General features: G+C 27.5%; 1 protein-coding gene across 2 annotated transcripts in view; it reads left to right on the top strand.

Moving 5' to 3' along the window:
- The window catches only part of LOC101894351 (mucin-2), a 105,338-nt gene that overhangs the window by 53,935 nt on the left and 27,948 nt on the right, over nt 1-23,455 (top strand). For both annotated transcript variants that reach the window (XM_059129529.1, XM_059129528.1), the window contains exons 2-3: nt 10,149-11,999; nt 22,536-23,000. In XM_059129529.1, coding sequence (XP_058985512.1) covers nt 10,242-11,999; nt 22,536-23,000 — 2,223 coding nt within the window. In that variant the 5' untranslated portion in view covers nt 10,149-10,241. The remainder of the gene's footprint in view (nt 1-10,148; nt 12,000-22,535; nt 23,001-23,455) is intronic.

Here is a 23,455-nt window from a genome sequence, read left to right as displayed (position 1 = left end):
AAACATTTCCGGGGCATTCTAAAAAAATTTTTTGTGCCCAATTTTTCTCTCCAGTCCGACCTCCATATAAAAAATATTTTTTAAAAAAAGTTCTCGTGTTTAGACCCTTAAAAACATAAAAATATAAATTTCTTCCCAAAGTTTTTTTTTCAAATCCACATTATTTGAGCCGTTAAAAACATTTCCGGGGCACTCGAAAAAAATTGTCTGGTCTCTTAGGAAAAAATATATATTTTTAAACAAGTAAAAAAACATTAAGTTCGGCCGGGCCTAACTTTTAATACCCTCCACCTTAGGGTAAAAGAAACATTAGAAGAAATGTGGCAAAAATCATTAAAATGCCGAATATCGGGAGGTACCGTTATATGGGGGCCACACCAAAACGTGGACCTATAATTACAAGGTTTCGCCATACGAACTAGGACCCATTATGACCCACAAATACCAATTTTTAGACAAATCCGTGAAAAAATGTGGCAAAAATCATAAAATTACCGAATATCGGGAGGTACCGTTATATGGGGGCTATACCAAATCATGGACACATACATGCAATGTTTCGCCACCGGAGCTGGAAACCATTATGACCCACAAATACCAATTTTTAGACAAATCCGTGAAAAAATGTGGCAAAAAACCGAATATCGGGAGGTACCTTTATATGGGGGCTATACCACAACGTGGACCTATACATACAATGTTTTGCCACACGCTCAGGGACCCGTTATGACCTATAAATACCAATTTCCAGACAAATCCGTAAAAAAGTGTGGCATAAATCATCAAAATACCGAATATCGGGAGGTACCGTTATATGGGGACTATACCAGAACGTGGACCGATATATCTCATTTTCAATACCAACCATCCTAGACACAATGCAAATAGCTCTGCTAAATTTTGGCGCTCTACGTCAAATATTGTGGGCTGTATCGTGATTTCAACAGACAGGCAGACGGACAGACAGACAGACGGACATCGTTAAAGCGACTTAGAATTTTATGCTGATTATGAATATATATACTTTATGGGGTCTAAGACGAATATTTAAGGATGTTACAAACGGAATGACAAAGTTAATATACCCTCCTTTCCAAGGTGGAGGGTATAAAAATCGCAGGCCTAGTCTTTTGGAAATGTACCTTTTCTATAAATCCACAATGTCGGGTCTTTTTGAACAATGAATTAAAAAAAAATCTCATTTATCGGATCACATTTTTGCCGGTTTCTTCTCTTTTATACCCTCCACCATAGTATATATACCCTCCATACTATGGGGGAGGGTATAAATTTGTTATTCCGTTTGTAATGCCTCGAAAGAGACATTTTAGATCCCACAAAGTACATATATTCTTGATCAGCATAAAATTTTATGTCGATTTAGCGATGTCTGTCCGTCTGTGAAAATCACTCTAACTTCGGAATGAAATGTAGTAGCAGGCCTTTTGGTATTGAAAATGGACCATGTTGGTCCACGTTTTGGTAAAGCCCCCATATAACGGTACCTATCGATATTCGGCATTTTTATGATTTTATAGAAATTATACACCAGAATTGTTTCTGCGCTGGTCTATTTCTTTGTATAGCTCCCATATAACGGTACCTCCCGATATTCCATATTTTCATGATTTTATCTACATTATTACCGATTTTTTTGAAGTTTCGCATTTGAATATTGTAATAGCTTATGACAAAAGTTGCAGATCCACGTCATCATATAGACTCTAATATAAAGTCTACATTCCGTATTTTTAAAATTTTAATAAAATTTTGAAGGATTTTTTTTTTTTTTTGAAAATTGCCAAAATCGTTCCAAATGTTCGAGGGTATTCAGCCAGGCCGAATTTACAGTTTTTTCATTGTTTCTTTGAAAAAAAAAAGTATTTAAAAATTTTTTTTTTGATCTCCTGAAAAAAAAATATTCCCAGAGATCTAGATTTTTGGTAGCATCCACCTTGGACAAAATATTAAAAAAAAAAAAATCTACAATGTCCGGGCTTTGTAGAAAAAAAGGCATTTTATTTGAAGATGTTATTTATTTTATTTTATTTTATTTTTTTTTTTTTTTTTTTTTTGAAAGATAATTTTTAAAAATCCTAGAAAAAATATTTATGATATTTATTAATATTTATTAATATTATTAATATTTTAATATGTTTTACAATTTTATGTTGAAACATCCTCCTCCTGTTGAAAAAAATTGAAAATCAAACTTTATGTACTTTAGACTTTCTATTAGTGCTGTATGGTAATTTGAAACGCGATCTCTTTTACAAAGACAAAAAAAATTTAAAAAAAAACAGTAAGGAAAAGTCAAAAGTTGGGCGGGGCCGACAGTATGATACCGCAAATCTAGTAGAGCTCCCATAACAAAAAAAAAATATTTCAAGTAGATCATACCACCCATCAATATTTGGCTTTAGAGCTGTTATAATTTGCTATAGAGTGCATGATATCACTTGGAGGAGGATTATATTAGAAAAATATATCGAAGCCGAGTTGCACAAAATGGAAACGTACGTCCCGAAATTCACTTCATTTGGGCTGATATTAGCCTAATTTGGTCGGTTGTGCCAAAATTCAGGTCATTTCGACTGATATTTGTCACTTTGTGCACAATTAACCTGAAATCGGAATAAGGATATTTATAGGAGCTATATCCAAATCTTAACCCTTCTCGATACAATTTGAAAAAGGTACTTCCGAGCTTCATAAGATATCTGGTACCAAATATCATTATTGTCGATTGTACATTAGGAATATGAGGTACTTAAACACCGAATCGGAGGAAACATATATATGGGAGCTATAACTATATCTGAATCGGTTTTCACCAAATTTGATGTACTTGCTTTTAGACTGAATTCGGTAGGATGTACCAAAAAAAATTACTGATCCAAGTGTTAAATTCTTTCTCTATACAAAATTTCAAATTAAAATCACCTCCTTTAAAAATGGTTTAACTAGAAAATTCTTTCATTTTTAAAAGATTCCATTTCAAATTTTCATAGAAGAAGAATTGAGTCGCAGGTTTCGGAAAAGTAAAAACTCTCGATTTTTTTTTTTTTTTTTTTTTTTTTTTTTGATTTTCCTGATGTAGGTATTTGTACCCTTATAATTTAAAGTATTTTTTTAGCGGTCGGACAAGGATATTTGATTGAAAATCCGGGCCCAAGACTCGGGTTTGTCCCGGACATACTAAAACGAAATGGACATAATTTGAAAGCTAATGAAAATGCCTACAACTATTGGTCACATGTTATTTAGAACGGTTCGGGAGTTCTATCAAAATTATTGATTTTTGGAACCCGGACTTTTTTTTAAAAAAAAGTTCCCAAAAGTCGAAAAAGGCCCCATTTTGGGAGTTCACAAGTCCACTATGTCACTATTTGCCGGATAGGTATTTTAATTAGCTTTCAAATACCATACTTATACCCTACACCACAAGGTGGTCAGGGTATTATGTCTTTGTGCATTTGTTTGTAACAGGCAAAAGGAAACGAGATAGACCCATAGTTCCTTTTGATGATCTGCATAGAATCACATTCTGAGTCGATTTATGCATGTCCGTCCGTCCGTCTGTCCATGTATTTTTGTAAACAAAGTATAGGTCCCATTTATTGCCCGATCCAGATGAAATTTTGCACAGATCATTTGTTTGGTCCAAGCACGAGCCCTATTGAAATTGGAGATAATCGATCAAAATTTAGATATAGCTCCCATATATATCTTCGTCCGATTTGCCTTTTATTGTGCACCAAACGTGTAATATCAGGCTGAATTTTATGGAATTTCGCATATACACCCAAATTAGGCCTGAAAATAAGTATGCCAAATTTGATCGAATTTGGTTCAGATATAGCTATAGCTCCCATATATATTGTTCATCCGATTTGTTATTTTTGTCCTCCGCAGCCGTAATATGCACTCTGCAACAACAATATTTGGGAAAATATATCAAATGCAGCTCAGAAATACATTTGCTAAATTTTATCGAGATCGGTTCAGATTTTGGATATAGCTCCCATATATAACTTCGTCCGATGTACCTTTTAGTGTGCACCAAACATCTAATTTTTGTCTAAAAAGGACGGAATTTGGCTCTTACGACCGAATTCAGTCTAGAAGCTAGTATGTCAAATTTGGTGAAGATCGGTTCAGATATAGCTATAGTTTCCATACATATTATTCATCCGATTTGTTATATTTGTTACCCACAACCGTTATATGCACTCCGTAACAACAATATTCAGGAAAATATATCAAACACAGCTCAGAAATATCTCTGCCAAATTTTATCGAGATCGGTTCCGATTTGGATGTAGCTCCCACATATATTTTTATCCGATTTCAAATTAATTGTGCACTAAATGTGCAATACAAGTCCGAATTTAAAAGATACAAATGCTTCGGCATATTTAGTCCTTTGCACTTTAAATTATAATTATAATCCTTACGTGTATGATTGAATTCTCCCATAAAAACTTTTAATTGTTATATGGAGCTCTACTTAATTAGCAAAGTTGTGTAGGGTATCATAAGGTCGGCGCCGCCCGACTTTAAGACTTTCTTTACTGGTATAGTTATGGTACTGTCTATTTGTCCATATCGATTTAGTAGGTCCAGGTCTTTGACCCATATTTTCAGGTCAAATATCCGGGTCCGTACCCAAGTAAAAAGTACTTTCCCAGAATCAGGTTACAAAACCTACTTCTGGAAAATTTGAAAAAACAAGAGTGTTTACTTAACTAAAGTTAAGCCAGAATTGATAAATGATACATGAGTGTTTATCAGGAGTCAGGTTTTTTTCGGCTAAGACTCCTTTTTCAGCAAAACTGTCCAAAACTCTGCCAACTCAGCAAAACTGTCCAAAACCCTGGTTGTGTTAGTCGACCCGAAAATTGTAAAAATTTTTATTGTGATTTCTTTAAATGTCGACATTGACAACACTTTTTATATGGATGTTTTCATTATTTGCGCCTCAAAGTATGCTCTAAGATTTAATAGAAATGTATTGAGTAAATCACACACAATTGGGGGTTTAGTTGTTTTATGCGTAAAGGTTATCAACATTTGTAAAATCGTCAACCAAAAGAAAAGGAAAAAAATGATTTAAAAAATATTGAAATTAAACAAATTTAGTCATTTTGAAGTTTTACATTGCAATGGATTTAAAAAAAAATCAGTGAATTTATATAAAATTATAGGGGGTCTGATTTTTTGATTTTTAAATGTAGGAAAATCATCCTTAAAGTTTTGACAAATAAATTTGAGTAAAATCTCTTGAATTTTTCCAACCCCTAATATTTTTTTGAAATATTTTTTGAAGACAGGTGGTATTTTTAAAAAAATAAAATATGGGGAACTTGCGTAGTCATGTATAGGAGTTTTTTGAATCGGCCATGGCCCTATGGCCTATGTAACTGTCTATATAAAATTATTTAAATAAGTAAATAAAAAATAAATTAAAAAATATTTATTAAAAATTTCACTTCAAATCGCATACCAACAAATGTGGTCATTTTGCCAATGAATTCTAAAAATACATATTTTTTTTATTTTCTTAATTTACACATTTTGCTCTAACCACGGGCCACAGTTGCGTTCATTCGTAACACTCCATGCGGCAGCCTCCCAAATTAAAACCGACTCAAAACATAAGAAATACAAACTCCATTTGCTACCGATACATTTCTTCTGCAATAACAAAAATACCCAACATCAATTGGAATACAATTTTGAGTGGAGCTAAATTTAGAAGACGGTCTGGCAAAAAAAAAATTGGAGAAAAAAAATCAAAATAAAATTTGAATCACATCAAAGTCAGACTTAAACAAAAAATTGAAATTCGCATCCAAGATGAGATGCTGTGAAACCCCACACTCTCCCCACCCCCGCTTCTTGTGTTCATGACTTCATGTTTGAATTTTGTTTTTTTATTCTCGATTTGTTGACATTCGTTGTTGTTGTTCCGTTCAAAGAATATTTGATTTAATTAACATATCTATGTTATTTATGCCATTTTTTGTTTTTATTTTTTTTTTTCGTTTTCTTAAATAGATTTCGTTTTTTGTTTTTGCGTCCTCAGACAAGCAGAGTTTTTTGGAATAAGTGTTAGAAATTGTTATATGATGTACTTAAAAAAAAACTGTGAAATTTTGTGGCTCATAAACAGGGAAAAATATATTGGATATAAAATTGGATACAGAGCAGTAATTATGTAAGGTGATTATTTTTATTGGCCGAAGAAAGTTTTGTTCTAGAAAGAAAATAATTTTTTAAAGGGATAATAAAAGCATGAGAAATATTATTTTAATAGCACATATTTTCTAGATAGAGCAAAAAATATATAAAAATTTGAAATTGGAAAAATATTTTTAAAAAATCCACGATTTCGAGGGGTATTGGAGAAACCATTTTTGAAAAGGAAAAAAAACGTGTTTTCAAAAATATTTTTTCAAAGAAAAACAGAGGCATGGATTTTTTAAAAATATTTTTTCAGGGAAAAACAATGGCGTGGATTTTTTAAAAAATATTTTTCAAGGAAAAACAATGGCATGGATTTTTTTTAAATATATTTTTAGGGAAATACAGAGACGTGGAATTTAAAAAAAAATATATTTTTTCAATGAAAAACAAAGCCGTGGATTTTTTAAAAATATTTTTTTTTTCAAGGAAAACCAAGGCGTGGAGTTTTTAAAAATATTTTTTCAAGGAAAAACAAAGGCATGAATTTTTTAAAAATATTTTTTCAAGGCCACAACAAAAGCGTGGATTTTTTAAAAATATTTTTTCAAGGCCACAACAAAGGCGTGGATTTTTTAAAAATATTTTTTCAAGGCCACAACAAAGGCGTGGATTTTTTAAAAATATTTTTTCAAGGCCACAACAAAGGCGTGGATTTTTTAAAAATATTTTTTCAAGGCCACAACAAAGGCGTGGATTTTTTAAAAATATATTTTTAGGGAAAGATTTTTTAAAAATATTTTTTCAAGGAAAAACAAAGACTAGGATTTTTTAAAAATATTTTTTCAAGGAAAAACAAAGACGTGGATTTTTTAAAAATATTTTTTCAAGGAAAAACAAAGGCGTGGATTTTTTAAAAATATTTTTTCAAGGAAAAACAAAGGCGTGGATTTTTTAAAAATATTTTTTCAAGGAAAAACAAAGGCGTGGATTTTTTAAAAATATTTTTTCAAGGAAAAACAAAGGCGTGGAATTTTTAAAAATATTTTTTTCAAGGAACACCAAAAGGCGTGGATTTTGTAAAAATATTTTTTTTAAGGAAAACCAAAAGCGTGGATTTTTTAAAAATATTTTTTCAAGGAAAAACAAAGGTGTGGAATTTTTAAAAAAATATTTTTTCAAGGAAAAACAAAGGCGTGGATTTTTTAAACATTTTTTTCAAGGAAAAACAAAGGCGTGGATTTTTTAAACATTTTTTTCAAGGAAAAACAAAGGCATGGATTTTTTAAAAAAAATTTTAAAGGAAAGACAAAGGCGTGGATTTTTTAAAAAAAAAATTTTCAAGGAAAGACAAAGGCGTGGATTTTTTAAAAAAAAATTTTCAAGGAAAGACAAAGGCGTGGATTTTTTAAAAAAAAAATTTTCAAGGAAAGACAAAGGCGTGGATTTTTTAAAAATATTTTTTAAAAGAAAACCAAAGGCGTGGATTTTTTAAAAATATTTTTTCAAGGCCACAACAAAGGCGTGGATTTTTTAAAAATATTTTTTCAAGGCCACAACAAAGGCGTGGATTTTTTAAAAATATTTTTTCAAGGCCACAACAAAGGCGTGGATTTTTTAAAAATATTTTTTCAAGGAAAAACAAAGGCGTGGATTTTTTAAAAATATTTTTTCAAGGAAAAACAAAGACGTGGATTTTTTAAAAATATTTTTTCAAGGAAAAACAAAGGCGTGGATTTTTTAAAAATATTTTTTCAAGGAAAAACAAAGACGTGGATTTTTTAAAAATATTTTTTCAAGGAAAAACCAAGGCGTGGATTTTTTAAAAATATTTTTTCAAGGAAAAACAAAGACGTGGATTTTTTAAAAATATTTTTTCAAGGAAAAACAAAGGCGTGGATTTTTTAAAAATATTTTTTCAAGGAAAAACAAAGGCGTGGATTTTTTAAAAATAGTTTTTCAAGGAAAAACAAAGGCGTGGATTTTTTAAAAATATTTTTTCAAGGAAAAACAAAGGCGTGGATTTTTTAAAAATATTTTTTCAAGGAAAAACAAAGGCGTGGATTTTTTAAAAATAGTTTTTTTTTCAAGGAAAACCAAGGCGTGGAGTTTTTAAAAATATTTTTTCAAGGAAAAACAAAGGCGTGGATTTTTTAAAAATATTTTTCAAGGCAAAAATAAAGGCGTGGATTTTTTAAAAATATTTTTTCAAGGCAAAAATAGAGGCGTGGATTTTTTAAAAATATTTTTTCAAGGAAAAACAAAGGCGTGGATTTTTTAAAAATATTTTTTCAAGGAAAAACAAAGGCGTGGATTTTTTAAAAATATTTTTTCAAGGAAAAACAAAGGCGTGGATTTTTTAAAAATATTTTTTCAAGGAAAAACAAAGGCGTGGATTTTAATTTTTCAAGAAAACAAAGGCGTGGATTTTTAAATATTTCAAGGAAAAACAAAGGCGTGGATTTTTTAAAAATATTTTTTCAAGGAAAAACAAAGGCGTGGATTTTTTAAAAATATTTTTTCAAGGAAAAACAAAGGCGTGGATTTTTTAAAAATATTTTTTCAAGGAAAAACAAAGGCGTGGATTTTTTAAAAATATTTTTTCAAGGAAAAACAAAGGCGTGGATTTTTTAAAAATATTTTTTCAAGGAAAAACAAAGGCGTGGATTTTTTAAAAATATTTTTTCAAGGAAAAACAAAGGCGTGGATTTTTTAAAAATATTTTTTCAAGGAAAAACAAAGGCGTGGATTTTTTAAAAATATTTTTTCAAGGAAAAACAAAGGCGTGGATTTTTTAAAAATATTTTTTCAAGGAAAAACAAAGGCGTGGATTTTTTAAAAATATTTTTTCAAGGAAAAACAAAGGCGGGAATTTAAAAAAAAAAATAAAATATTTTTTCAAGGAAAAACAAAGGCGTGGATTTACAAAAAAAAAAAAAATTAAAATATTTTTTTCAAGGAAAAACAAAGGCGTGGATTTACAAAAAAAAATTAAAATATTTTTTCAAGGAAAAACAAAGGCGTGGATTTACAAAAAAAAATTAAAATATTTTTTCAAGGAAAAACAAAGGCGTGGATTTACAAAAAAAAAATTAAAATATTTTTTCAAGGAAAAAAAAAGGCGTGGATTTAAAAAAAAATAAAATATTTTTTCAAGGAAAAACAAAGGCGTGGATTTTTTAAAAATATTTTTTCAAGTATTACTGAAGACGTGGATTTAAAAGAAATATATTTTTTCAAGTATTACTGAGGACGTGGATTTAAAAGAAATATATTTTTTCAAGTATTACTGAGGACGTGGATTTTTTAAAAAGTATTTTTTCAAGTATTACTGAGGACGTGGATTTTTTAAAAAATATTTTTTAAAGTATTACTGAGGACGTGGATTTTTTAAAAAGTATTTTTTCAAGTATTATTGAGGACGTGGATTTTTTAAAAAATATTTTTTAAAGTATTATTGAGGACGTGGATTTTTTAAAAAATATTTTTTCAAGTATTACTGAGGACATGGACTTTTTAAAAAATATTTTTTCAAGTATTACTGAGGACATGGACTTTTTAAAAAATATTTTTTCAAGTATTTCTGAGGACGTGGATTTTTTTTTAAAATATTTTTTCAAGTAATACAGAGGACGTGGATTTTTTAATAAATATTTTTTCAAGTATTACTGATGACGTGGATTTTTTAAAAAAATATTTTTTCAAGTACTACTGATGACGTTGATTTTTTAAAAAATATTTTTCCAAGTATTACTGATGACGTGGATTTTTTAAAAAATATTTTTTCAAGTATTACTGACGACGTGGATTTTTTAAAAAAATATTTTTTCAAGTAATACAGAGCACGTGGATTTTTTAAAAAAATATTTTTTCAAGTATTGCTGAGGACGTTGATTTTTTAAATTTTTTTTTTTAAACAAATTAAAATTAAATTCCCCTTTCGTTTTTTTGTTTTCTTCCAGATGTTGCTCCTCATAATCTTCTTCTAATTAAGGATCCTCCCCTCCCGAAAATCTCTCCGTCCATTTTTTGTGTGAAAAACAGCCCCCGTTCAAATGGCCACCAAATCTGTAAGTCCCACAAAAACCATCGTTGCCGCCGTTAGCGATTTAATGGAAGAATCTCGTAAATTTAAAGAAAATCTAGAAATACAAAAACAGGCCAACAAGGATCATGGCCTCAGCATATATGCCGAACCTCCCTCACGCACACCACTCTCCACTTCGATAAACACCCTACAAGTTCCACAAATGAAAAAATTACCAAGTGCCGAACCCATGCCAGATGCCCAATTGCTGGAGGGGACCGCTCAACGTCAACCCAAATTGGGCGTCTCGCGGTCTCAGGATGATGATAAGGAAATGGACGAAGAGCAGACATATGGACGGGTTACCCCCATTTCCTATGCCTCGGCAATTGCTGGGGTACCACCACCCGCACCCTCTGCCCGCAGCAGTGGCCTGAGTTCGGTGGGGGCCTCAAGGGCAACTAATTTTCGCATGAAATTTCGCAAAAGCCATACCTGTGGCAGTCTCTTCGCGAAATGTAACTGTGCTGAGGTAACCACGATGACAACAACGACAACGCCAGCCATGCGACCCGCAAATCCCCCCATCCGAACGGGACAAATCACCAACTCACGTGCCATATCAATTGATAAGAATTTAAATGCCGCCACAACAACGGCAACCGTACATAATTACCAGCCCCCGCAGCAGCAATGTATGCATCTATCGATATCACCCTCCTCCAATACGGACACCTCCCTCGCCTCATCCCTCTCCGATGCGGCGGGCAACAAACTAACCAGCTCGGGTATCTATTCTCTGTCCACACAAACATCATCCGCCACCTCAGCTTATCTGTCGCGCGAAGAGAGTCTTACGGCAAGCTTTGATACTCATCTACTCTCACCCTCTTCAGCCACAGAGATGTCTAGCGCTGGCGAAACTGGCAAAAGCTCAGCCGCAGTGCCAGCAACAAATTCGAGTTCTTCAACGCTTGCCAAACAAGCCATTAGTCCCGATACAGAGCTCGCGTCGTTAGCACGTTCTAAAGGCCAGCCAATACCGCGAATCTCTTCACCGCCAACGGTCTTCGACAATTCAGTCTCGTCGTCCAGATCATCGCCGCTCACAGTGGTGTCGCGTAAATCGGACGCTGTACAAAAATCGAAAAAACTTTTCCAATCCTATTCTCATCCCGATACCGATTTCATTTTCACCGATGAAAACAAACATCCCTCGAGGGAGTCGCTACAACATCTCCTGAGTCCACAACAACAGAGTCAAGAAACCATCATCACCTCCCGAGGGGGTCGTGTTGAAATAAAACAACCCAAAAGATCTTCCTCGCCAAATATTGGCCACTATCAGGTCTTGGATGTTGCTGTGCATCCGGATATTCTGGTGAAGATTTCCCCCAAACATTCACCCCTCTGTGAACCGCGACGGCCACACGAATCACCCTTGGCCGCCAGGTCAACTCAGCAAAGGCGAAGGCTACTGCAACGTTCCCATGAAATTGATTCGGGTGGATCAACATCTGAATCGGAAAAATCGGTAGAAGTTAAATCGCCCACGGACCTAAAGTCGCCACTTAGTGGGAAGACCCAACTGGCAAGTCCTTTGCTGGCCTCAAAACGTCTGCCCCTACAGGGCTCGGTGTCCTCATCGACCTCGGATGATTCTTCATTTAATGCTGCTCAAAAATATTTTGCTGAAAGTGGGATATTGGGACCGGTGCCCAGTTCAGCAACCAGTTTGATAAGGAAGACATCGAAGATATTGCAGGACTCAAATGTCATTGAACAGGTGAGTGAAAAAAATAATTTTGGAAAATATTGTTCAAAGGAAAAACGAGGACGTGGATTTAATAAAAATATTTTTTCAAAGAAAAACAAAGACTTGGATTTTTTAAAAATATTTTTTCAAAGAAAAACAAAGGCGTGGATTTTGTAAAAAATATTTTTTTAAGTATTACCAAGAACGTCGATTTGTTTAAAAATATTTTTTCAAGTATTACTAAAGGCGGGGATTTTTTAAAAATATTTTTTCAAGTATTTCTAAAGGCTTGTATTTTTTAAAAAGTATTTTTTCAAGTATCGCTAAAAACGTGGATTTTTTAAAAAATATTTTTTCAAGTATTACAGAAGGCGTGGATTTTTTAAAAAATATTTTTTCAAGTATCGCTAAAAGCGTGGATTTTTTAAAAAATATTTTTTCAAGTATCGCTAAAAGCGTGGATTTTTTAAAAAAATATTTTTTCAAGTATTACTGACGGCGCGGATTTTTTAAAAAAATATTTTTTCAAGTATTACTACAGGCGTGGATTTTTTAAAAAATATTTTTTCAAGTATTACTAAAGGCGTGGATTTTTAAAAAAAATATTTTTTCAAGTATTACTAAAGTCGTGGATTTTTTAAAAATATTTTTTCAAGTATTACTAAAGGCGTAGATTTTTTATAAAACATTTTTTCAAGTATTACTAAAGGCGTGGATTTTTTAAAAAATATTTTTTAAGAATTACTGAAGTCGTATATTTTTCATAAAATATTTTTTCAAGTATTACTAATGGCGTGGATTTTTTAAAAAATATTTTTTCAAGTATTACTACAGGCGTGGATTTTTTAAAAAATATTTTTTCAAGTATTACTAAAAGCGTGGATTTTTTAAAAAATATTTTTTCAAGTATTACTAAAGTCGTGGATTTTTTAAAAATATTTTTTCGAGTATTACTAAAGTCGTGGATTTTTTAAAAATATTTTTTCGGGTATTACTAAAGGCGTGGATTTTTTAAAAAATATTTTTTTAAGAATTACTGAAGGCGTATATTTTTCATAAAACATTTTTTCAAGTATTAGTAATGGCGTGGATTTTTTAAAAAATATTTTTTCAAGTATTACTAAAGGCTTGGATTTTTTAAAAAATATGTTTTCAAGTATTACTAAAAGCGTGGATTTTTTAAAAAATATTTTTTCAAGTATTACTAAGGGGGTGGATTTTTTAAAAAAATATTTTTTCAAGTATTACTAAAGGCGTGGATTTTTTATAAAAATATTTTTTCAAGTATTACTAAAGGCGTGGATTTTTTATAAAAATATTTTTTCAAGTATTACTAAAGGCGTGGATTTTTTATAAAAATATTTTTTCAAGTATTACTAAAGGCGTGGATTTTTTATAAAAATATTTTTTCAAGTATTACTAAAGGCGTGGATTTTTTATAAAAATATTTTTTCAAGTATTACTAAAGGCGTGGATTTTTTATAAAAATATTTTTTCAAGTATTACTAAAGGCGTGGATTTTTTATAAAAATATTTTTTCAAGTATTACTAAAGGCGTGGATTTTTTATAAAAATATTTTTTCAAGTATTACTAAAGGCGTGGATTTTTTATAAAAATATTTTTTCAAGTATTACTAAAGGCGTGGATTTTTTATAAAAATATTTTTTCAAGAATTACTAAAGGGGGGGTTTTTTTAAAAAAATATTTTTTCAAGAATTACTAAAGGGGGGGTTTTTTTAAAAAAATATTTTTTCAAGAATTAATAAAGGAGTGGATTTTTTAAAAAAATATTTTTTCAAGAATTACTAAAGGCGTGGATTTTTTAAAAATTATTTTTTCAAGAATTAATAAAGGAGTGGATTTTTTAAAAAAGATTTTTTCAAGAATTACTAAAGGCGTGGATTTTTTAAAAATTATTTTTTCAAGAATTAATAAAGGAGTGGATTTTTTAAAAATTATTTTTTCAAGAATTAATAAAGGAGTGGATTTTTTAAAAAAATATTTTTTCAAGAATTACTAAAGGCGTGGATTTTTTAAAAAATATTTTTTTCAATTATTTCCAAAGACGTGGATTTTTTAAAACAGCAATTTTTCAAAGAAAAATATAGACAACGATTAAAAAAAAATTTTTTCAAAAAAAAAAACATAGACCTTGATTTTTTAAAAAAAAAAAATTTCAAAAAAAAAACATAGACGTCGATTTTTTAAAAAATATTTTTTTTCAATTATTTCCAAAGATGTGGATTTTTTAAAACAATATTTTTTCAAGAATTACTAAAGGCGTGGATTTTTTAAAAATTATTTTTTCAAGAATTACTAAAGGCGTGGATTTTTTAAAAATTATTTTTTCAAGAATTACTAAAGGCGTGGATTTTTTAAAAATTATTTTTTCAAGAATTACTAAAGCCGTGAATTTTTTAAAAAATATTTTTTTTTTTAAATATTTCTAAAGGCGTGATTTTTTTAAAAAACATTTTTTTTTAAATATTACTTAAGGCGTGAATTTTTAAAAAAATATTTTTTTCAAGGAAAAACAAGGACGTGGATATTTAAAAAATATATTTTTTTCAAGGATATTTAAAAAAAAAATATTTTTTTCATGGAAAATTAAAAAATATTTTTTCAAGCATTACCGAGGACGTGGATTTTTTAAATAATATTTTTCCAAGCATCTCTGAGGGCGTAAACTTTTAAAAAAAAAAAAAATTCAAAGAAAATTAAAGACGTTAATTTTTAAAAATATTTTTTCAAGCATTACCGAGGACGTGGATTTTTTAATAAATATTTTTCCAAGTATTACTGAGGACGTAAACTTTAAAAAAAAAAAAATGTTCAAGGAAAATCAAAGACGTTGATCTTTAAAAAAATAGTTTAAAAAAAACAAATACGTGGATTTTTTAAAAAAAAATAATTTTTTAAAGGAAAAAAAGACGTGGATTTTTAAAAAAATAATAATTTTTAAAGAAAAACAAAGACGTGAATTTTTAAAAAAAATATTTTTTTAAAGAAAAACAAAGACGTGAATTTTTTTAAAAAGATTTTTCGAGGAAAAACAGAGACGTGGATTTTTTTAAAAATATTTTTCGAGGAAAAACAGAGACTTAGATTTTTTTTAAATTATTTTTCAAAGGTTTATAAAAAGGCTTGAATTTTTTAAAAAATATTTTTTTCAAAGAAAAAAGGCGTGGATTTTTTAAAACATATTTTTCAAAGAAAAAAGGCGTGGATTTTTTAAAACATATTTTTCAAAGAAAAAAGGCGTGGATTTTTTAAAACATATTTTTCAAAGAAAAAAGGCGTGGATTTTTTAAAACATATTTTTCAAAGAAAAAAGGCGTGGATTTTTTAAAACATATTTTTCAAAGAAAAAAGGCGTGGATTTTTTAAAACATATTTTTTCAAAGAAAAAAGGCGTGGATTTTTTAAAACATATTTTTTCAAAGAAAAAAGGCGTGGATTTTTTAAAACATATTTTTTTAAAGAAAAAAGGCGTGGATTTTTTAAAACATATTTTTTCAAAGAAAAAAGGCGTGGATTTTTTAAAACATATTTTTTCCAAGAAAAAAGGCGTGGATTTTTTAAAACATATTTTTTCAAAGAAAAAAGGCGTGGATTTTTTAAAACATATTTTTTCCAAGAAAAAAGGCGTGGATTTTTTAAAACATATTTTTTCAAAGAAAAAAGGCGTGGATTTTTTAAAACATATTTTTTCCAAGAAAAAAGGCGTGGATTTTTTAAAACATATTTTTTCCAAGAAAAAAGGCGTGGATTTTTTAAAACATATTTTTTCAAAGAAAAAAGCGTGGATTTTTTAAAACATATTTTTTCAAAGAAAAAAGCGTGGATTTTTTAAAACATATTTTTTCAAAGAAAAAAGCGTGGATTTTTTAAAACATATTTTTTCAAAGAAAAAAGCGTGGATTTTTTAAAACATATTTTTTCAAAGAAAAAAGGCGTGGATAAAACATATTTTTTCTAAGAAAAAAGGCTTGGATTTTTTAAAAAATATGTTTTCAAGTATTACTAAAAGCGTGGATTTTTTAAAAAATATTTTTTCAAGTATTACTAAGGGGGTGGATTTTTTAAAAAAATATTTTTTCAAGTATTACTAAAGGCGTGGATTTTTTATAAAAATATTTTTTCAAGTATTACTAAAGGCGTGGATTTTTTATAAAAATATTTTTTCAAGTATTACTAAAGGCGTGGATTTTTTATAAAAATATTTTTTATTTTTTTTAAATATTACTTAAGGCGTGAATTTTTAAAAAAATATTTTTTTCAAGGAAAAACAAGGACGTGGATATTTAAAAAATATTTTTTTTTCAAGGATATTTAAAAAAAAAATATTTTTTTCATGGAAAATTAAAAAATATTTTTTCAAGCATTACCGAGGACGTGGATTTTTTTCAAAGAAAAAAGCGTGGATTTTTTAAAACATATTTTTTCAAAGAAAAAAGGCGTGGATTTTTTAAAACATATTTTTTCTAAGAAAAAAGGCTTGGATTTTTTAAAAAATATGTTTTCAAGTATTACTAAAAGCGTGGATTTTTTAAAAAATATTTTTTCAAGTATTACTAAGGGGGTGGATTTTTTAAAAAAATATTTTTTCAAGTATTACTAAAGGCGTGGATTTTTTATAAAAATATTTTTTCAAGTATTACTAAAGGCGTGGATTTTTTATAAAAATATTTTTTCAAGTATTACTAAAGGCGTGGATTTTTTATAAAAATATTTTTTATTTTTTTTAAATATTACTTAAGGCGTGAATTTTTAAAAAAATATTTTTTTCAAGGAAAAACAAGGACGTGGATATTTAAAAAATATATTTTTTTCAAGGATATTTAAAAAAAAAATATTTTTTTCATGGAAAATTAAAAAATATTTTTTCAAGCATTACCGAGGACGTGGATTTTTTAAATAATATTTTTCCAAGCATCTCTGAGGGCGTAAACTTTTAAAAAAAAAAAATTCAAAGAAAATTAAAGACGTTAATTTTTAAAAATATTTTTTCAAGCATTACCGAGGACGTGGATTTTTTAATAAATATTTTTCCAAGTATTACTGAGGACGTAAACTTTAAAAAAAAAAAATGTTCAAGGAAAATCAAAGACGTTGATCTTTAAAAAAATAGTTTAAAAAAAACAAATACGTGGATTTTTTAAAAAAAAATAATTTTTTAAAGGAAAAAAAGACGTGGATTTTTAAAAAAATAATAATTTTTAAAGAAAAACAAAGACGTGAATTTTTAAAAAAAATATTTTTTTAAAGAAAAACAAAGACGTGAATTTTTTTAAAAAGATTTTTCGAGGAAAAACAGAGACGTGGATTTTTTTAAAAATATTTTTCGAGGAAAAACAGAGACTTAGATTTTTTTTTAAATTATTTTTCAAAGGTTTATAAAAAGGCTTGAATTTTTTAAAAAATATTTTTTTCAAAGAAAAAAGGCGTGGATTTTTTAAAACATATTTTTCAAAGAAAAAAGGCGTGGATTTTTTAAAACATATTTTTCAAAGAAAAAAGGCGTGGATTTTTTAAAACATATTTTTCAAAGAAAAAAGGCGTGGATTTTTTAAAACATATTTTTCAAAGAAAAAAGGCGTGGATTTTTTAAAACATATTTTTCAAAGAAAAAAGGCGTGGATTTTTTAAAACATATTTTTTCAAAGAAAAAAGGCGTGGATTTTTTAAAACATATTTTTTCAAAGAAAAAAGGCGTGGATTTTTTAAAACATATTTTTTTAAAGAAAAAAGGCGTGGATTTTTTAAAACATATTTTTTCAAAGAAAAAAGGCGTGGATTTTTTAAAACATATTTTTTTAAAGAAAAAAGGCGTGGATTTTTTAAAACATATTTTTTCAAAGAAAAAAGGCGTGGATTTTTTAAAACATATTTTTTCCAAGAAAAAAGGCGTGGATTTTTTAAAACATATTTTTTCAAAGAAAAAAGGCGTGGATTTTTTAAAACATATTTTTTCCAAGAAAAAAGGCGTGGATTTTTTAAAACATATTTTTTCAAAGAAAAAAGGCGTGGATTTTTTAAAACATATTTTTTCCAAGAAAAAAGGCGTGGATTTTTTAAAACATATTTTTTCCAAGAAAAAAGGCGTGGATTTTTTAAAACATATTTTTTCAAAGAAAAAAGCGTGGATTTTTTAAAACATATTTTTTCCAAGAAAAAAGGCGTGGATTTTTTAAAACATATTTTTTCAAAGAAAAAAGCGTGGATTTTTTAAAAAATATGTTTTCAAGTATTACTAAAAGCGTGGATTTTTTAAAAAATATTTTTTCAAGTATTACTAAGGGGGTGGATTTTTTAAAAAAATATTTTTTCAAGTATTACTAAAGGCGTGGATTTTTTATAAAAATATTTTTTCAAGTATTACTAAAGGCGTGGATTTTTTATAAAAATATTTTTTCAAGTATTACTAAAGGCGTGGATTTTTTATAAAAATATTTTTTCAAGAATTACTAAAGGGGGGGTTTTTTTAAAAAAATATTTTTTCAAGAATTACTAAAGGGGGGGTTTTTTTTAAAAAATATTTTTTCAAGAATTAATAAAGGAGTGGATTTTTTAAAAAAAGATTTTTTCAAGAATTACTAAAGGCGTGGATTTTTTAAAAATTATTTTTTCAAGAATTAATAAAGGAGTGGATTTTTTAAAAAAGATTTTTTCAAGAATTACTAAAGGCGTGGATTTTTTAAAAATTATTTTTTCCAGAATTAATAAAGGAGTGGATTTTTTAAAAATTATTTTTTCAAGAATTAATAAAGGAGTGGATTTTTTAAAAAAATATTTTTTCAAGAATTACTAAAGGCGTGGATTTTTTAAAAAATATTTTTTTCAATTATTTCCAAAGACGTGGATTTTTTAAAACAGCAATTTTTCAAAGAAAAATATAGACAACGATTAAAAAAAAATTTTTTCAAAAAAAAAAACATAGACCTTGATTTTTTAAAAAAAAAAATTTCAAAAAAAAAACATAGACGTCGATTTTTTAAAAAATATTTTCAATTATTTCCAAAGATGTGGATTTTTTAAAACAATATTTTTTCAAGAATTACTAAAGGCGTGGATTTTTTAAAAATTATTTTTTCAAGAATTACTAAAGGCGTGGATTTTTCAAAAATTATTTTTTCAAGAATTACTAAAGGCGTGGATTTTTTAAAAATTATTTTTTCAAGAATTACTAAAGCCGTGAATTTTTTAAAAAATATTTTTTTTTTAAATATTTCTAAAGGCGTGATTTTTTTAAAAAACATTTTTTTTTAAATATTACTTAAGGCGTGAATTTTTAAAAAAATATTTTTTTCAAGGAGAAACAAGGACGTGGATATTTAAAAAATATATTTTTTTCAAGGATATTTAAAAAAAAAATATTTTTTTCATGGAAAATTAAAAAATATTTTTTCAAGCATTACCGAGGACGCGGATTTTTTAAATAATATTTTTCCAAGCATCTCTGAGGGCGTAAACTTTTAAAAAAAAAAAAAAATTCAAAGAAAATTAAAGACGTTAATTTTTAAAAATATTTTTTCAAGCATTACCGAGGACGTGGATTTTTTAATAAATATTTTTCCAAGTATTACTGAGGACGTAAACTTTAAAAAAAAAAAATGTTCAAGGAAAATCAAAGACGTTGATCTTTAAAAAAATAGTTTAAAAAAAACAAATACGTGGATTTTTTAAAAAAAAATAATTTTTTAAAGGAAAAAAAGACGTGGATTTTTAAAAAAATAATAATTTTTAAAGAAAAACAAAGACGTGAATTTTTAAAAAAAATATTTTTTTAAAGAAAAACAAAGACGTGAATTTTTTTAAAAAGATTTTTCGAGGAAAAACAGAGACGTGGATTTTTTTAAAAATATTTTTCGAGGAAAAACAGAGACTTAGATTTTTTTTTAAATTATTTTTCAAAGGTTTATAAAAAGGCTTGAATTTTTTAAAAAATATTTTTTTCAAAGAAAAAAGGCGTGGATTTTTTAAAACATATTTTTCAAAGAAAAAAGGCGTGGATTTTTTAAAACATATTTTTCAAAGAAAAAAGGCGTGGATTTTTTAAAACATATTTTTCAAAGAAAAAAGGCGTGGATTTTTTAAAACATATTTTTCAAAGAAAAAAGGCGTGGATTTTTTAAAACATATTTTTCAAAGAAAAAAGGCGTGGATTTTTTAAAACATATTTTTTCAAAGAAAAAAGGCGTGGATTTTTTAAAACATATTTTTTCAAAGAAAAAAGGCGTGGATTTTTTAAAACATATTTTTTAAAGAAAAAAGGCGTGGATTTTTTAAAACATATTTTTTCAAAGAAAAAAGGCGTGGATTTTTTAAAACATATTTTTTCCAAGAAAAAAGGCGTGGATTTTTTAAAACATATTTTTTCAAAGAAAAAAGGCGTGGATTTTTTAAAACATATTTTTTCCAAGAAAAAAGGCGTGGATTTTTTAAAACATATTTTTTCAAAGAAAAAAGGCGTGGATTTTTTAAAACATATTTTTTCCAAGAAAAAAGGCGTGGATTTTTTAAAACATATTTTTTCCAAGAAAAAAGGCGTGGATTTTTTAAAACATATTTTTTCAAAGAAAAAAGCGTGGATTTTTTAAAACATATTTTTTCAAAGAAAAAAGGCGTGGATTTTTTAAAACATATTTTTTCTAAGAAAAAAGGCTTGGATTTTTTAAAACATATTTTTTCAAAGAAAAAAGGCTTGGATTTTTTAAAACATATTTTTTCTAAGAAAAAAGGCTTGGATTTTTTAAAACATATTTTTTCAAAGAAAAAAGGCTTGGATTTTTTAAAACATATTTTTTCAAAGAAAAAAGGCTTGGATTTTTTAAAACATATTTTTTCAAAGAAAAAAGGCTTGGATTTTTTAAAAAATATTCAACTATTTCCAAAGACGTGGATTTTTTAAAAAAATATTTTTCAAGTATTTCCAAAACGTAGATTTTTTAAAAATATTTTTCCAAGTATTTCCAAACCGTAGATTTTTTAAAAAATATTCAACTATTTCCAAAGACGTGGATTTTTTAAAAAAATATTTTTCAAGTATTTCCAAAACGTAGATTTTTTAAAAATATTTTTCCAAGTATTTCCAAACCGTAGATTTTTTAAAAATATTTTTCCAATTATTTCCAAAGACGTGCATTTTTTAAAAATAATTTATCAATTATTTCCAAAGTCGTGCATTTTTTAAAAATTATGTTTTTCAATTATTATCAATTTTCTAAAAATTATTTTTTTCAATTATTTCAAAAATCGTGGATTTTTTAAAAATTATGTTTTTCAATTATTATCAATTTTCTAAAAATTATTTTTTCAATTATTTCAAAAGTCGTGGATTTTTTAAAATTATGTTTTTCAATTATTATCAATTTTCTAAAAATTATTTTTTTCAATTATTTCAAAAGTCGTGGATTTTTTAAAAATTATGTTTTTCAATTATTATCAATTTTCTAAAAATTATTTTTTTCAATTATTTCAAAAGTCGTGGATTTTTTAAAGATAATTTTTTTCAATTATTTTCAAAAACGTGGATTTTTTAAAACAATAATTTTTCAAAGAAAAACATAGACGAGGATTAAAAAATATTTTTCAAAAAAAAATAGACGTGGATTTTTAAAAAAAAAATATTTTTTTAAAAAAAAATATAGACGAGGATTAAAAAAATATTTTTTCAAAGAAAAACATAGACATGGATTTTTTAAAAAATATTTTTTTCAAAGAAAAATATAGACGAAGATTAAAAAAATATTTTTTCTAAGAAATACAAAGACGTGGATTTTTTAAAAAATATTTTTCCAAAGAAATACAAGGACGCGGACTTAAAAAAAATATTTTTTAAAGACAATAAAGCGTGATTTTTTAAAAAATATTTTTTAAAAGAAAAACTGAGGCGGGAATTTTTAAAAAATATTTTTTTAAAGAAAATAAAGCGTGGATCCACAGTCAGAGAGGTTTTAATATTCCTTTTAAACTCTTAAAAAATCCACACTGTGAGCACACTTAACATTCTTCTAAATTTACAAAAAAAAAAATCAACGTTGTAAGACATCATAATATTGTTCTAAAATTCCTTAATTAAACACCACCCTGTGTAAATTAATATTTTTTTAAAAAATATTTTAAAAAAATCACGCTCTAAACCTTTTTTAATTAATTTTAGTTTTTTTAAAATATCAAGCTGTAAAAGTATCTAAAATGCCTTAAAAAATCTCCAAACAAAAAATAAAAAAATATTACCTTACTCGTGAGACCCCTTAACAATCATTAAATAATCATAAAAAATCTAAGACCCTTTAATATTAATTTTTTCAAAGTACAGTTATTCGTAGGTCTTCTTAAAATTCATTAAAAAATCCAAAGCCCCTTGGTATTCATTTTTTATTTAAGTTGAAAGGCCACTTAATATCCTTAAAAAATCCGCAAAAAAAACAACGCATAAGGCCACTTCCTTCCTTAATTACTTTTATAATTCCTTAAAAGATTCACATTTACAGTCCATTTAATATTTAAAAAAAAAAATATCTAAAATTTTCAATTTCACAATTTTTTGCATTTCCTTACAGATCCGTAAAACGTCAATGATTCTACGTTCGAATACGGTTGGCAATACTGGAAACATTAATCAAAATATCGCAATCAATGCAAGTGTAATGCCAAAGACAAACAACAGCAACAACACCAGCAACGGGGCCACAAACTACAACAACAACAGCAACACTACGGCATCCTCACCCACGCTAACATTAAAATTGCACAGCAATGCCAGCGGTAGTGGCGGGGCAATGATAAGCAGCACTACTTCCATCCAACCGGGTCTTATCTATTCACCGCCCTCACCCCAGTCACCGCACACAATGGCCACGAAGTGTGGTTTCAGTCCGAATGTCACGACCCAAAGTTGCAGTGTCATCGATGACAAGGATGCACAAATCAAAAGCTTGCAGGGTGAAATTGTTTCGCTGAAGGATGTGATCAAATCGAGAGATGCTGAGATTGTCAAACTGCGACGGGAGATACACAAGTTGAAGGTAAGTGAAAGGGGGATAGAGTAAAGGGGGGTGGGGAAATTGATAAATGGGGAGAAAGGAAACAAATTGCATGTGTTACAAAGTGAGAAAAACAAGGACGATAATGGATGACCGATTAAACTTGAGAGGATATTTTTTATGAAATTGAAAGGATATTTTGTAAGGGTGCTTGAGACAAAAAAACTTGATATAGAACTGACAGAAAATGAAAAAATTATAATATTAATAATAAAAAAATAATTTATTTTGTGTTAAAAGGATTTTATCGCCCTTATACATATAAACCAAATAATTAAACTTGAATCGTTTTAAATTCTCAAAAACAAATATTTTTTTATAATTTTTACATTTTCTTGTCGTGAAATTGTATATATCTCATTTTTTACATTTTATAATAAAAAATTGAAAATAATAAAAAATTCTAAAATAATAAAATTTCAAAATTATTTGTAAAA

This window comes from Musca domestica, unplaced genomic scaffold (genome assembly GCF_030504385.1).
Source record: "Musca domestica strain aabys unplaced genomic scaffold, Musca_domestica.polishedcontigs.V.1.1 62, whole genome shotgun sequence".
Taxonomy (NCBI): domain Eukaryota; kingdom Metazoa; phylum Arthropoda; class Insecta; order Diptera; family Muscidae; genus Musca; species Musca domestica.
This window is presented reverse-complemented; position numbering and strand designations above follow the sequence as displayed.